This window comes from Micromys minutus (assembly GCF_963924665.1).
Source record: "Micromys minutus genome assembly, chromosome: 6".
NCBI classification, from domain to species: Eukaryota; Metazoa; Chordata; class Mammalia; order Rodentia; family Muridae; genus Micromys; species Micromys minutus.
The window spans coordinates 74,806,304-74,821,887 of record NC_137975.1 but is presented as its reverse complement, the minus strand read 5'-3'; the positions used below and the strand labels follow the sequence as shown (position 1 = coordinate 74,821,887).

The window sequence follows — 15,584 nt, the reverse complement described above, 5'->3', positions numbered from 1 at the left end:
TCTATTTTATTTGAATAGTAAGACATATTTATTTTTCTTAAGTCAGAGTCTCAAACAGTACAATAAGGCTTGATCTTCTTGCCTCAACCTCCAAAGGGTTAGAATTGCAGGTATGGTAGTCTACCTGGTTCTAAGATTTCTATGCTTAAAAGTGAGATAGAGATTCTATCAGGTAAGCAGCTTAGCATGTTACTTGACAGACCTTAATGTTACTTCAGAGTAGGGACCTGTTGTGAGTCAGGAGGCATGTCCTTTATCGTAATATTTAAAAAATTATATTAGGTGTTTTTATCCCCCCATAATTATTTAAGCCAAACCTGTCGGTTGGGTCTTTCAGCATCCTGCCCAGGTCGAGGGTAGCTCCAGGTCGAGGGGTCCATGTCACCACATTAGAGTTTTTCTTGATAAGATTGTTGAGTTGAGTTGGGTCGTTTTTGGTGTTTGTTTCTTTAATATACCTAAGAAATAGGAGTGCTCCCAGATAAGAAAGTGCATTCTCTTGTGTGTGCAGCAGCGACAGTGAACATTTTGGTTTACTCTTTAATCCCACTGTATTCCAATTCCCCCTCCACACACACCTAAGAAAAATAAAGACTGTATTCAGGCTGTTGTCCCTGATCAGTCGAGGAAGTGCATATCTTTGTTTTTTCTTAAGTACATTCAGGTGGTGAATTAAGTGAGAGGAACCCTGAGTAAGCAGAGAAATTATCCACAAGCAGTAACTGCACAGTCACAGTGAATATCAACCAGAATGAAGACTGATTGGCTTGTGCGTGGTAGGTGTCATACTAAGTGCTTGATATGAACTTGTCAATGCTCCATGAGATTTCTACTGTCACTGCAATAGAAGTGAAAAAACTAGAGAAGGAAGCAAACACTACGTACCACACAGTCTGCACAGACTCAAACCCCAGACAAGGCCCCAGGCTCTCTCTCCAGGTTTCAGAATAAAGTCTGAAAAGCCTCTGCATTTGAAACCACCAAAACCGTACCGTTATCCTTAGGGTTTGCTGGTCATCCCAGCAATGACAGACCGACTCAAAAACACAAGTGGATAGCACCTGAGGGGTGACACTCAAGGTTGACCTCTGGCATCCACGGTCATATACATACATGCACACACTGTACCCTCATACATGAGTATGTGTGCACACAGAGAGATGGGCAGGGAACAGGCAAGACAATCCACTGCTTACAGAAGAGCATGTATCCTCAGTGATAACCCTTTCTGAAACCTTCTTCCTCTTTCTTCCTTCCCTTTTCCCTTTTTCCTTCCCTTCCCTTTCCTTCCCTTCCCTTCCCTTTCCTATCCTTTCTTCTTTTCTCATGCATGAAAGGTAAGGGTCTACTGTGGCCAACATCTTTAGCTCAAGATCTAGAATTTAACTGTGCTAGTAATCAAAGCTGGGCATCCTCCAAATCAAACTCCAAACCACCACCTCTCTGAAAAACAAACACCAAACCCTGAAAAGCTTGTTAATTTCCACATCATACTGACTGTGGTGTTGGGACAGAAAATGACTGAGTTAGAGAAAATGGATTTGTCACTGTGATTCTCCTTATGGTTACTTAGATAAACATAAATACTGAAGAGAATTTGGCTTTCTTGACCTGCAGGTTGGTTCTCTAGACTGGATATTTAGTCAGATAATTAAATAGAACACAAACAAACGTCTGTGTTTCTTTCCTGAAAACACTGTCACTGTCCTTAAAAGGTGCCCACATCTTTGTCCTTGCTCCTGACACCATCATCTTCCTGCTGCTTCAGTTCCTGTGTGGGTGTGTGCATGTGTGCACCTGTGAGCATGTGTGCACCTGTGAACTTGTGTGCACCTGTGAGCATGTGTGCACCTGTGAGCATGTGTGCACCTGTGAACATGGTGTGCACCTGTGAGCATGTGTGCACCTGTGAACATGTGTGCACCTGTGAGCATGTGTGCACCTGTGAGCATGTGTGCACCTGTGAGCATGTGTGCACCTGTGAGTATGTGTGCACCTGTGAGCATGTGTGCACCTGTGAACATGTGTGCACCTGTGAGCATGTGTGCACCTGTGAACATGTGTGCACCTGTAAGCATGTGTGCACCTGTGAGTATGTGTGCACCTGTGAACATGTGTGCACCTGTGAGCATGTGTTCACCTGTGAGCATGTGCATGCAGAAGTCAGAGGCAGACATTTGCATCTTCCACCACAACTCAACTTACTGTTTTGAGAAAGGGTCTTTCCCTGACCTGGAGCTTGGATTGGCTAGCAAGCCCCACGAACCCGTCTGTGTCTAACTCCCTCCTACTGGGATTATAGGTGTACACATCCAGGCTTCACATGAGTGCTAGATGCTAATGTGGGTCCTGGTGCCTGTGTGGCAGGCTTGTGACTCCTGAGCCGCCTCCCCGGATCTTCCGTCCCCACGTAAAGCGGCTTTATTGCTGTCTCTCTTCTTTCTTGTCTTTCCCTGCTGTGAGGGAGGCTGCGTCTCCTGAGCTGGGATACTGCTCACTCTCTCCGAAGCACAGTTGTTCACAAACTTCCATAGCGTGATGCATTTTTGTCTGTTTCTCTATAACAACAACAGACTGTATGGAATCGGAGCTCATAGTTGCTGTCACCGGCAGCAGTGTGCTCAAAGTTTGAGTATCTCCTAAAGAGATACCCACTTCTTCTAGCTCTTTTTCTTTTTTGTTTGGTTTTGTTTTAATTTGGTTTTTCAAGACAGAGCTTCTCTGTGTAGCCCTGGCTGTCCTACTACTTCCTTTGTAGAGCAGGCTGGCCTCGAACTCACAGAGATGGTTTACCATCTCAGTTTTGGGATCAAAAGCTTGCTTTTGGCTCCATGCTTGGACCTCCAGTTGTTCTGTGACAGCCTGTGCTTCTGGCTGCTTAGCTTTGCTTTCATCCGAACTGTCTTTCACTTGTCACTGCCACCCACCACTCCTTCCTGGGTAAGTTTTAAATTGGTCTTCAAACCAATGTCTTTCCCCTTTTGCCTTTCCCACAATACGGATTCACAGCCTGCCAACAGATGATGGCTGTCTTCAATAGACTTCGCGGGGGTTCCCATGCCTACAGCAAAACCCCAAACTATTCATCATTGCATGATTGTTCCTATAGCGGCCCCCTACTGCTTTCTTCATAATGTCCCTTGCCCCAGCACTCAGGTGGAGCTCCAGACTTTCTCTAAAACCCATTTTCCACAGCTTTTTCCTGTATAGTTCACAAGGGCCTGGGGCTTTCCATGTAGACCTGGCCTTGAACCTTTGCCAACTCTCCTGCCTGTGTTTCCCAAGTGCTGTTATCACGGGTATACGCTACCAGGTCCCATCATAATCTACAATGTTCCAGCTCCACGCCTCCTCACTAAGCCAGAAGGGCTCCTCTTACCACCTTTCTCCACCTCAAATCCACAGCATTTGCTACCTGGCATTATAATTGTTTTTTTCTCCTACAAACTGGAGCTGCAAGGACAATTATTTTACCTCGAGTCATCAGTGTCACCCTGTCTCCTACCCTACCCTGCACGCTCCTTCCCCACCCCCATCTTGATCACTGTGCTACACCATAAATATTATATCGAAAAAAGCAAAAGCAGCACTGACCATAGAAGTCATCTTCTGACCTTAGGCCACTCTTACTGAAAACCATTTGAAGGACCCGGGAAAGCCAAACAGCACCAAGGAGGATATAGAAAAGAAGAAAACATCGATAACAAGTCACACTGGGTGGTTCCAGGGGCCACATGGTGACAGACGGGTATTGATTGGCAAATTTATTGTCTAATCACAAGGCAAATGAAATCCTGAGTGTCGGATGACTGGGTTTGATAAATGGTGGCAGGACCCCGAGCTTAGATCCCACGCCACTGTCCCTTCTGTGCAGCTGTCACCACTCAACAGAAAGCCAAGCACAATCCTTGAGTAAATATCACCATGAAAATTTATCTCTAAAACTGGCTTCTTTACTACTCAGTGCCTGACCACTCCCATCTGAAGGTGAGCCACTTCTTTGCTGCTTAAGGATAGGCGGTCTGTGTCCCCCTTACCCCAAGTCCTGAGGACAGGTGGTCTGTGTCCCCCTTACACCAAGTCCTAAAATTGATCTTCATGGAGCAGAGGACACTCGTTCATAAAGTCTCCACTGGAATTTAGTCACCCTGTGTGACAACTGTCAACCACACTATATATGTAACAACAACAACAAAATTATAAGAGCCAAATGTATGCATCTGTAAAATTTTGTTTAGTGTTTAAGATGATAAAAATTAAGCCAGACCTGGTGGTGAATGGCTGTGATCTCAGCACTCAGGAGGCAGTCTGCATAGCAAGATTCTATCTATAAAAAAAAAGTCAAATAAAAACTAAAATAAAATGTAATATTATGTTCCAAATACTATAAAATCAGTATTTATTTTTTCAAGAGGTTGTGAACTCTATAAAATATGCATTTTAGCACAGTTTGTGTTACAGATATGACTGGAATATTGTATTTTAGCTTTGGGGTCTTCTTTAGAACCATTATGTCTATAAAATGTTATATATATATACATATATGTATACACATATATATGTAAGTTTATACATACATATATGACACGGCAGTAGGCATACAACTGTCTAGGAACTAATGGGCGGGGAAGAAAGGAAAGGTGGGGCACAGGATAAGTTAGATAAGTTAAGTATACTTACAAAAAACTGTTAAAGATAGATAAATCTTAAGGGAGAAGAAAAAGGTCAATGAGATAGCTCAGCAGGTAAATAAATGCACTTGCCACAGAACCGCCAAGCTGAGGTCAATCCTGGGACTTACAAGGTAAAAGAGAACTGACGGTGCCACTTGTCCTCCGACGCCCCCGCTATAACTATATAACCTTCATTTTTCCTTTTAGAGGAATAATGTTTTCCTACCAGCAGTCAGAGGGAAATAGTGGGTGAGCCTGAGCCAAGAGTAACAATCCACATGGATGAAATGTTATGGTGAAATCTAATGTTTTATATACCAGTTTAAAACTTAACAAGTTTGGCCCCGCCTTTATGCTTTTAAGTACGCGTAGACTCACTAGCTTTCATCGGACACAGTCCCGTGGGCTTTAGCTCCAGTCAGAACCTCTCTTCAAACTTTCTTGCATTAGGTTTTATTGCCTCTCACTGCTTGACTCACCTGTGCTTTATAAGTTTGGTTTTTTATTGCTGTATAATCCATACCATAAGGTTTATAACCTTTTGGAACTGTGCTCTCTCCCTTCACAGTTTTTTTTAGACGGATTCATCTGGTATGCGAACCAGATGGCATTACTCATGAAGACTTTCTGCCTGGGGACTTAGTTACTACTGTGTGGTCTTGGAAGCAAATAAATTGTGCATTAAACTGAGCAAGATTTAAATACTGGTAAAATTGTAGTTAGCATTTAAAGTGATAAAGCTAAGTTAGGCATGGTACTAGACCTGTGATCCCAGCACTCGTGAAGCTTAGAGTAGAGAACCACAAACTTCAACTTACGGTTTCATAGTTTGTTTAACCGTTCTACTGGCATGTGGGTTGGCATGGTAATTATAAACATGGCTATTATTTATTTGCATATAGTTTTATGTGGACAAAGATTTGAATTCACTAAAAAGCAAATGTGCAAAAGTGGAAACACTAGTCCATATAAGACGGTTAGAGCAGCTTCCAAACTGCTTCCAGGGTGGCTAAAATGCTGTTAACCCTGAAAGCAGTGTTGTGCTGTGAGCTCTAATGCCATTGTGATTCCTGCAGCTAACCATCTTACCATGGCTTATGGGCTGTCTAAAAGTCTTCCTGGTATCCTGCCTCCAAAAAACCTGAAACAATTCAAAAGAGGGCCACGGAACTGAACAAAGACTTATCAGAAGAAGAAATGCAAATGACTAAGAAATACTTCTAAAATCTGTCTAAAAAGCTGTGAGGAAAATGCAAAGTACAACTACTTTGAGATTTCATGCCACTGTGGTAAGAGTAAGATGGCTCAGAGTAAGATGAGAGATGCTGGCAGTGATGTGACCAACAGGGAACCCGCATACACAGGTATCGCCGCTAAGGAAACCAATGTGCAGGTCCCTTAAATAGCTAGGAATAGATGTACCACATGGTTCAGTGCCACCACAAATTTCACTATCCACTCATCAGTTGATGGATATCTAAGCTGCTGCCATGCCCAAGCTATCATGCATAAAGAAGCTCTGACCATGGAAGGTGTGTCTATACGAGGAAAGCGTAAGGAGGAAAGGCATCAGGAGGTAGGGTCCAGCCCAAAACTCAAGAAGATAAAAAGCTTAAAGAAAAGCCTGATGCTAACTGGAATAAAGAAAGGGGTGGCCTCTGGGCAGGCTCCCACTTGGCTAAGCTTCCATCTCTAGAGGAATCAAAGCGGAGCTTCAGCAGTGAAGGGACGACCCACAGACCCTGATGGAGACAAACTTGAAGGAGCAGGGCTGAGTCCCAGCCCAGCGAGCAGCAGAACTTGGCAGCTTCAGCTACATGGTTCTGACTTTCAAGTCAAGGATACAAAAGGGTTGTAGACTCTCCTACCGCAGATAAGGAAAGCAGCCGAGGCCAGGCATATACCGGGTGTTCCTTCTCATCCATTACTCCTTCCTTTGTGATGGTTGTGAGTTTATCTTGCTCTTTCTTTAAAACCTTAAAAATTTTAAATCTGGGGAGGGGGGTTGAAATTAGGAGACTGCTTAGCCTGGGTGTGCTACCCTGCAAGGGTTCTACCATCAGACTTCAGTCCCAGCCCCATTTTACAGTAGGAGCTTACATTACAAAGTAAGTCATTTTAGAAAGCTTTACAATGCTAGCGATTGAACCCAAGGCCTCATGCACATTTTATTTCTTTTTTCTGTTATACTTTTCTCTTTTTTGAGACACTGTCTGACTAAGCTGTCTAGGCTGACCTTGGGTTTGAGGGACCCTAAGGGCTTTTACAGTCCTACACCCTCTTACAGCTTCTGCCTCCCACTGAGGGTCTTACAGCTCCCCTCCCCTCTTCCACTAAGGGCTTTTGTGGTTCCCTGACCCTCCAGAAAGGAGTGCTTCACCCTTTTCTGGGTAGCTTCTGGAATACAGGGGGAGGAACCTTAATATATGACCAAGGCAGGCACCACATGAGTGTAGCAGAAGAAATATGACCCAGGCAGGTGTCAAGCACTTCTTCCCAAGGAGAAGTGTCTTATCTGGGTGGCCCCTGGAATGTAGGGCATAGGTCCTGAGATGCTACCCATGTTGGCAGTAGCCAATTGACTTAAAACCCACCAGTGCTTGCATGCCTAATCACCATGGCTGTAGCCCACCCGTTACTGAGTGTATAAAAACTATACTGACAGAGGGTTCAGGGTCACCTCTCCTCTGAATGTAGGCCACCCCAGGGCACCGGACTAATAAACCTCTTGCTTTTGTATTGATCCCCAATCTCTCATCTCATTCCTGGGAGCCTCAAATAGTTAAGACTCAATTTGGGTCTTATAGGTTAAAGGATTTCTCCTGCCTCAGTCTCCCTGGTAGCTGAGGCACAGTTATGTACCACTGCGCTGTTTATATCCCACAAATAATGAAATACACTTCCATTTGTTACACACATCAAAATGTTTAGCAGCTTTCCTTGAGACTTCCTCCTGGGCCCAGAGAGCAGCAGGGAGCTGTTTACTTTCTAGGCAACTGCAGACAGTGCAGTTCTTTGACCTCTAGCATAACTCCAGTGAGGTTGCAGAACATGCTGAGTGTGACTTCTGTTTTAACCCCCTTAAGGTTTGCTGTGGGACCCAGGATATGGTCTCTTTGGTGGATATTTAATATAGCTTGGGCTACCCTGGGCTGAGTTTTCTATAAATGTGATGTCTACGTCTTCCCCGATTCTTTGAATTTTTGGTCTTCCATACATTGAAGGAAGAATCCAGAAGCCTCCAACTGCAGCTGTGGGTTTCCATCCCACCCCCCTTCGGCTTTCTCAGTGTTAGGTACAAATAGCAGACTCTTCTCTCTCCTGAGTGAACCGATGTTACTCTGTCCCCCATACCTGGCCTGAAGTCTACGTTCATTTGGCATCAGCCAGCCCTTTCTTCTTCTGCAGTAACTTTGTAAACATCCATCTCTGTGCTTATGTTTAAAATGGGTTGTTTTGTTTTGTGGGTAATCATATAGTTTGTCTCCTTTTATCCATTACAATCTCTGTCACCTAGTGGCTTAATTTTGTTATTTTTTAAAACAAACTACCTTTTTATTCTGACTCTCCTCTCTGTGAGTCATGAAAACGTAGAAGTTTGAGTGGAATGCTGAAAAGGAACCACTCTGGACCACTCAGACTGATGCCAGACCACCCTAACAGATCCCACATGGTTTCATTTACAGATCTGTAGATCATTCATATTTAATATAATTATCGGTATCTCTTAAGTCTTGTCTGTAATATATGTGCATTCCTGTTTCTCCTTCCCCTTTTGGCTTCTTTTAGGTTACTTGCAAGTCTTTTGGTATTCTATTTCATCTGCCTATTAAAATTTTTTTTGTCAATCATATCTTTTATTAACTAGCTGCTCTGAGGATCATAACGGTAGAACGTTCTATACCCCCTACACCAGTTTCCCACAAGCTACTTAGGATGCATCATGTGAGTTGGATCACTGCTCTAATTGTCACACTGGTGGTGCTTAGAAAATAGAAGTAAAATGGGAATATTGTTTTGCTGAGGTTAAAAGTCACAGTTCAGCAGGACCCATCCGTTTTGAGAGCTGAGCGTGGCCTCAGACTTAGCCACCTCCCTTTGTCTCCTCATATCATCTATCTTTCCTTCCTGTGTCTCTCTGCCCAAATGGTGCCTTGTTAGAAGAACACCAGTCAGCTGGATTAAGGTCTGCCCTCATGAATTCATTTTCACTGGATTGCCTTTGTATAGACCCTACTTTCAAGCAAATTTTATTCTGAACTACTCGGGGCTCAGTGCTTTAACATGATAATTTTGAACAGACACAATCTAATCACTAACACTTCTATATACAGATAATTACATTGGTGTTATATAATCCTTCCAAGAATCTAATGAAAGAAAAGCTGCCCATTAAATATGTCAAGATATTTTCATTTCTGTTCCCCTTCACAGCTGAAGAACTTCCCATACATCTTTCTAAGGCAGGTCTGTTGGCAGAGAGCCCTCCCCCATGAGAATGTCTGCATCCCTCTCTGCCCTGATGGTCTCTTTCCTGGGTCTAGATGCCATTCTTCTGTTTCTTTGTCTTATAAACACATCAAAATTCTACTTCCTTCTAGCCATCACTGTTTCTGAATAGAAGCCCAGTTATTTGAATTGTTTCCCATGATTTAAAAATGATAAATGAAACAAGGTAATTTGATATTGCTGCATCTCTATGTTTTGGTAATCTTGTTTTGATGGGTCCAGACTTCTTTTGATTCAAGTTTATACTGTCTGAGGCTTTACTGTGCCTTCTGGGATTAAAGTCTGTGCTTCTCACTAAGTTTGGTTCCATCCACGCACTCTTCCCCCTGTTTATGTGCTGTCGTCTTTACCTCTTCTTCACGGATATCTGACATTTGCCATTTCCCATGGGTCCCCTGCTCTTGTCTGTCACAATCTTTTTCGTCCTGCTTACAGGTTCCATGGCTTCTGTTGCTCTCTCCTCAAGTCCACTTCCTCTTGTGTTTCTCAATCCCGTCGGGCCCTCGAACACCTCCCAGGTGTTTGCATGTGCATTTTCCATTTGGTTCTTCTATCTTCTCTCTGTGACTAGCTTTCTTTCTTTCCTTACAGTCAAGAAATTTCGCCATTACTCAGTGAAACATGGCTTTAGATATTTGAATTTTCCCCTGATAGTTCCAGCATCTGTGTCAGTTTGAATCTGTTATCTGTTGCACTTCCTTCCCCCCAACCCCCCCCCCCCCCCGACATGGAAAGTTTGCCTGTTTTCTTTATATTTCATTTTTGATCCCGCCCTTTCCCTATGAAAATGATTTTATGTGATCTAGGTGTTGTCTCGATCTATGGAAGTTTAGATTTTTTACTTTACTAAATAATATAGACAGGCCATGTTTATGCTAAAAATTCAAAAACACCATCTTCAGGCTGTGGTTTTAATTTCAGTTCCTCTTTAAGCTCTGTTCCACACACGTGTGCCACCAAGTCCCCAGCCTGGGGCCACAGATGTGCCACCAAGTCACAAGTATGGGGCTTGAGCTGTGATCTCTACTGTACTTCAGTAGCAGAGGCGTGGCCTCCTCACAAAGCACAGCCAGGGGCGGAGCTCCAGTCTTTACTCCCTCTTCTGGCTCATTTTCATAAGTACCCTCCCCTCGGTGAAACATTCCGCAATACTTTCTTGCTTCCTAAGTGTCTGCTCTTTGTCAATGTCGAATGATCAGTAGAACATAATCTGCTGGGAAGCTAGGGCTTCCCCTGACAGGATGAGCACTTTCTAAGAACTCCGTTTACTTCCGGGCCAAGGTGTACGGAAAGAAAACAGCCACAACACGACCCAGTGGCCCCTGAGTCACCGGAAAGCTGGGACAAGGATCACGGCAGGTTCAAGGCTGGACTGGGATACTACATCAGGCCCTGTCTCTCTACTCTACTGAAATCAAAGTCCTTCTGACCTGAGAGAAGGCTCCCCCCCCCTCCGGGCGGGGTCATGAATGCAGCCTCGTGACTGCAGCAGACTTGGCAAGTGAAAAGGAAAAAACTAACAGAAACTAAACCTTCCAAACTCAGAAGGTTCCCGATTATTCTGATCCTCCGAGATTCCAACCCCACCCCTACCCTAGCAAAATTCTAACCATCGTTCAACACCACTCTGTCTGGCGTAGAGAGCAAGAGATGCTATGCTTTTGAGAGAACAGAAGCTCAGAGTGCGGCGTGGTGGCACTTGCTCATAATTCTAGCACTTGGGGCTGAGCCAGAAGAATCCTTAAATCTTATTCCCAAGAGCCTGTTCAGCCTCAAAAGGTTAACAGAAGCCCAATTTTCCCGCAGGCAAACAGAGCTCTGAGCAGTTAACCAGCCGGGCAGCAGCATTCACTGAGTAAAATGTGTGACTTATGACCTCAGAACCCTGGAGAGTAAACAGTCACAGCCGAGAGGAACAAAATGGCGGCCTGGCTTGACGGCAGGTCAGTGCTGCTCTGGTTTTAGTTTTATGTTACTTGATTAGTTGGGAATGGCGTCCTGCGATGAAGCCCAGACTAGCCACAGACCCAGGATTCTTCTGCCTCGGGATTGTCTCCAGAAAGTAACTACGGCAATGCTTGGCTGTCACTTCTATCGGGTCCTGTTCGCAGACATTTAGACTTCGGGTTGATGTCAGCCTTGGGTTCCCCTGTTAGCACTTCCAGACCTTAAGCAGTCTAAAGTCTCAACTGTCAGTTTCTCTGCTACGCTGCACTGCCCGTCTCTGAGCCATGCAGCCTGCTGCATGCATGGCCATGTTTGGGGTGCTTCTAGTTTTCGGATTTGTTATAGATAAGAACTTAAAGTCTTCTGTCTCCTTCTTGGGTGTCCCTGTGTTGTTGGATGTGACAGCTGTGAATGTTGGCCAGGTTCTTTTCTTCCACACAACCTCTCACTTTATTATTGCCTTAGGGGGCAAAATTAAAATGTATCTACTTAAGTATACCAGTTGTTAAAATATAAAAAGCATTCTGGACTCTGAGCCAAGGACTCTCTTTGCTACTCCAGCACCTGCCACTCCCCTGGGACCAGATTCCAGGCTAAAGTTTGGGAAACAGGCCTAGAGCATTGTCCTGGGTGCTTTCTAAGGTCTAAGTGTGGCCAGCGCTCAGGATGAACTGAGGGAGAGCCGTTCAGATCCCACCTCTGCTCCAGAGAGACAACTGTGTCATAGCTGCCATTTTTCTCACGGGAGCTGTAGAGCTCAGGTTCTAGTGGACTGCCGCAGGCCTGCACACCAGCTGAGCGCACAACTGCGGAGCTCTGACCTCCCTGGAACTAACTGGCAATCCTTCTAGCTCAGCCTGCCAAGCACTGAGGTTACAGGGTCAGTGCAATCTTTATTTGGGATACCTAGAGCACCTGGGGCGTTTCTTACAACTGAACTTAGAGCACAAAGGGGAAGCTGATGACTCTGATCCTGTGCCATTCACTGTGACCAGACCTGGCCCTCCCGTGTCTCAGCCTAGCTTTTGATAGCTCCCTCTGTCATTTCCATCCTTCCTGCCCTCTTGTCATCCCTCAAGATTAAAGGCAGGTGAATAGAGGCTAATGAGCCAGTACTTTCTGTGTTCTGCCAATATGGGTGTTCCTTATGGGAAAATGACTTGTAGTACATTTTTAAAGCTACATAGAATTCTATATGAGCACAGACTCTAACACAGTTTGTGTTTATCTAGCAATTCCAAATGATTTAAAAACTCTATCAGTGTCAAAGAAGGAAATTATCTAGAGATAGGGTGTGTGTGATATATTTTTTAAGAAAATAGGACAGCTAAGCCAGACATAGTGGCCTGGTCCTGTTAATCGAGCAGCAAGGAGGTAGAAGCAGGAGGACTGCACAAGTTTGAGGCTAGCCCGATGTCTATGGAGAGTAGGCTAGCCAGGGCTACATAGCAGGGCCCTGTCTGGATCTTGGTTACATAAAATACAATTAAAGATACTAAAAAACAGAAGATCTTGTTGCTATCCCTAGAGATATAATTCATCACATTTATAATCAGTAAAGTACTTGTCTTACAAGTGGGGACCAGACTTTGATCATCGTGGGAGAAAAGCCAGATTCAGTGGCACACACTTGTAATTCCAGTGCTGGGGACAGAAATAGTCAGATCCCTGAAGCTTACTGATTAGGTGACCAGTCTCGCCGTCTTTTGAGTTCCAGGCTAGTGAGAGGCCTTGTCTCACAAAGAGGTAGATGTCACTCAAAAAACGAACACACTCAAAGATGTTCTCTGGCCTCCACTTCCTCACAAATATATATGCCCCCTACCACTCCCCACAAACACACACACACACACACACACACACACACACACACACACACACACACACACACAGAGAGAGAGAGAGAGAGAGAGAGAGAGAGAGAGAGAGAGAGAGAGAGAGAGAAGTTTTGGATTCTCACAATCTTTTTCTCATCACACAATGGACATATAGCAAAGTCACTCATCTGACAGACACTAAGTCATGTGAAAACACTGAATGAAATCTTGAGCCCTACTTGTCAGACGGGTGAGATTCCACAAAGTACCCAGCAAACGGACAGTAGATTCGAGGCTGCAGATCCTTCACCAGCTGAGCTTTGTAATTCAGAAGCTTTCTTCTTTCTGCCTTGATGAACTGGGCTTTCCATTCCTCTGCAATGATAGAGTTGGGGTTAGTCTTCCCCCACTTCATCAGCCATTGGAAAGTGAACCCCTAGTTCCCACCTTCTTAAACTGGGTTGTAACCCCATGTGGAGATGTGTAATTCAATGTGCAGGGCACAGGAAAATCAACAGCAGTCAGTTTTCTGAGCATCCAACTAACAAAAGTTAGTTCAAAATAAAACACATGACTGGTACCGCTCTCCAGTTTGTGACCTGTGACATCACTGGGCATCATGTAGTATTTCTGCAGCCTGGGTTCTAAGCATCCAACAGGAGTGTTGTACACTATACATGTTGCTATGCAACACAATACAAATCAATTATGGGTGCCTTCGCACACAATCTAAGTTAGGAACTGTGCCGTGTACCACGCAGGTGACCTTTTCTGCTCTGACAGAAACGGAATGGTTTAATTATGGAAAAGGCTTCATTTTTTTCTTATTACTCCCCTCAGAATATATCAATTTAATATATTATTGGGTTGTACTGTGCTAGAATCTTTTATTTTTAAAATTCCTGTGTAAGTTGTTGACTGGAGTTTCACAAAATTTCATAGTTCAATGAATTTTAACTTGAGATCAGGATGGTATTTCTAAAGGCTTATGAAATGTCCCTAAACATAATTCAGGTGTATAGTAATATATATTTATGTAAATGGCATTCTCAGAATTGATTATAAAATCAAAATATTAATCAACTTTGAAAACTGCTGGAGATATGCCACATCTTACTGTATCAAATGCTCATCCAAGACTTAATTCTTTATATAAATAAAAAATAAGTACCTCCATTTCATAGCATGCAATTTTGATTTTGTCTTTAGCAAATACTAAATTACATGTATAGTAAAAATTATTTTAAAGTCAATTTGTTTATAATTTATTATCAGTAAAAACTTGATTTTTGTACCGATTTTACATATTTACATGCCCAGGGTGGCATAAAAATCTCTTTGGTGCCAAGGGATCACAAATGGAAAAGTTTAATGAATCATGCTCTACTTGAAAGGGACTTGCTCAAGAGGAAGAAAAAAAAAAAAAAAAAAAAAAAAAAAGGAAAGACAAGTAAGGCAGAAGTGGAACAAATCCCTGTGACATTGATGGAGATGTGTCCTCAGCTTGAGTTAGCAAATTTTGAATATTTACCAAGAGACCAGCCGCAGGTCCCCAGCTCACTTTTGGCTTGTTTGATTTTGCAGCGTCTAGCTGAACACAGGGCTCAGTGTGGATGCCCTTCCTCCGTAGGAAAGCCCTTCCATAAACACTGCAAGGTCTACAGTCACTAGCCTTTTACTGGTGTGCGCTCCCGCCTGGTATGCCACGAAACTGAAATCTATTTCTTATAACCTGACAACTCACAGTGATTAAAATCACAGGCACAGACGTTAGTCACACTTAGGAGCCTGCCCACCACGTATAAAACTGAATAAACGGCCTGACTGCTGCCTCTGTCATGGATGCTATAATGACCCCTCACAAAGCCCCCCTCCTTTATTATATACCTTCTATGTTCTCTTGGGCACTAAGCACACAGTACTGCATGAAAATGTGAACACTCCCAAGGAAACATTCTTAGTGAGGGAAGTATGTTTTAAAAAGGGAAATAAATTATATAAATGATTATATAAAGTGATACAAACAGCACAGCAGGGCAATAGGATGGAGATTGTCCATGCTGAGCTGGGGTGGATGGTCACCCTTAGACAGAGCAGTCAGGGAGTGTCTGTGCTGAGCTGGGGTGGACGGTCACCCTTAGACAGAGCAGTCAGGGAGTGTCTGTGTTGAGCTGGGGTGGATGGTCACCCTTAGACAGAGCAGTCAGGGAGTGTCTGTGCTGAGCTGGGGTGGATGGCCACCCTTAGAACAGTCTGGGAGTCAGGGAGTGTCTTGCTGACGTGAGGTGAATGGTCACCCTAAACAGTCAGGGAGTGTATGTGCCGAGGTGGGGTGGGGTAGATGAGGCAGTCAGGGAACAGAGAGTAGCTGGATTGAGATCCATGGGAAATTGCTGGTCTTGCAGTTTAGCAGCAAGAGGACCCCGGGGAATGAAAATAGTCAATGTAACAAGCTGGGCCAGGAGTTGACCAGGAGCTCTAGCCTGAAGATGCCAGCAGGCAGAAGGAGGGCTGACTGAGCACGTTGGGAGGTAATTGGTCAGAGAAGGCTAGGCTTAAACAGGACCTAGAGTTGCAGCATACAGGATCGAAGAGGGGGTACATGGATACAAAACTGAATGAATTATCCCATACATAC

At 44.0% G+C, this 15,584-nt stretch overlaps 1 protein-coding gene across 1 annotated transcript in view; it reads right to left on the bottom strand.

Moving 5' to 3' along the window:
* Positions 1–15,584, bottom strand: part of LOC308422075 (cytidine monophosphate-N-acetylneuraminic acid hydroxylase) — a gene marked incomplete at both ends in the record, with an annotated part of 49,223 nt that overhangs the window by 12,597 nt on the left and 21,042 nt on the right. The window contains 2 exons of the mRNA XM_080918533.1: positions 318–458; positions 13,186–13,321. Of these exons, the coding sequence (XP_080774659.1) occupies positions 318–458; positions 13,186–13,321 (277 nt within the window). The remainder of the gene's footprint in view (positions 1–317; positions 459–13,185; positions 13,322–15,584) is intronic.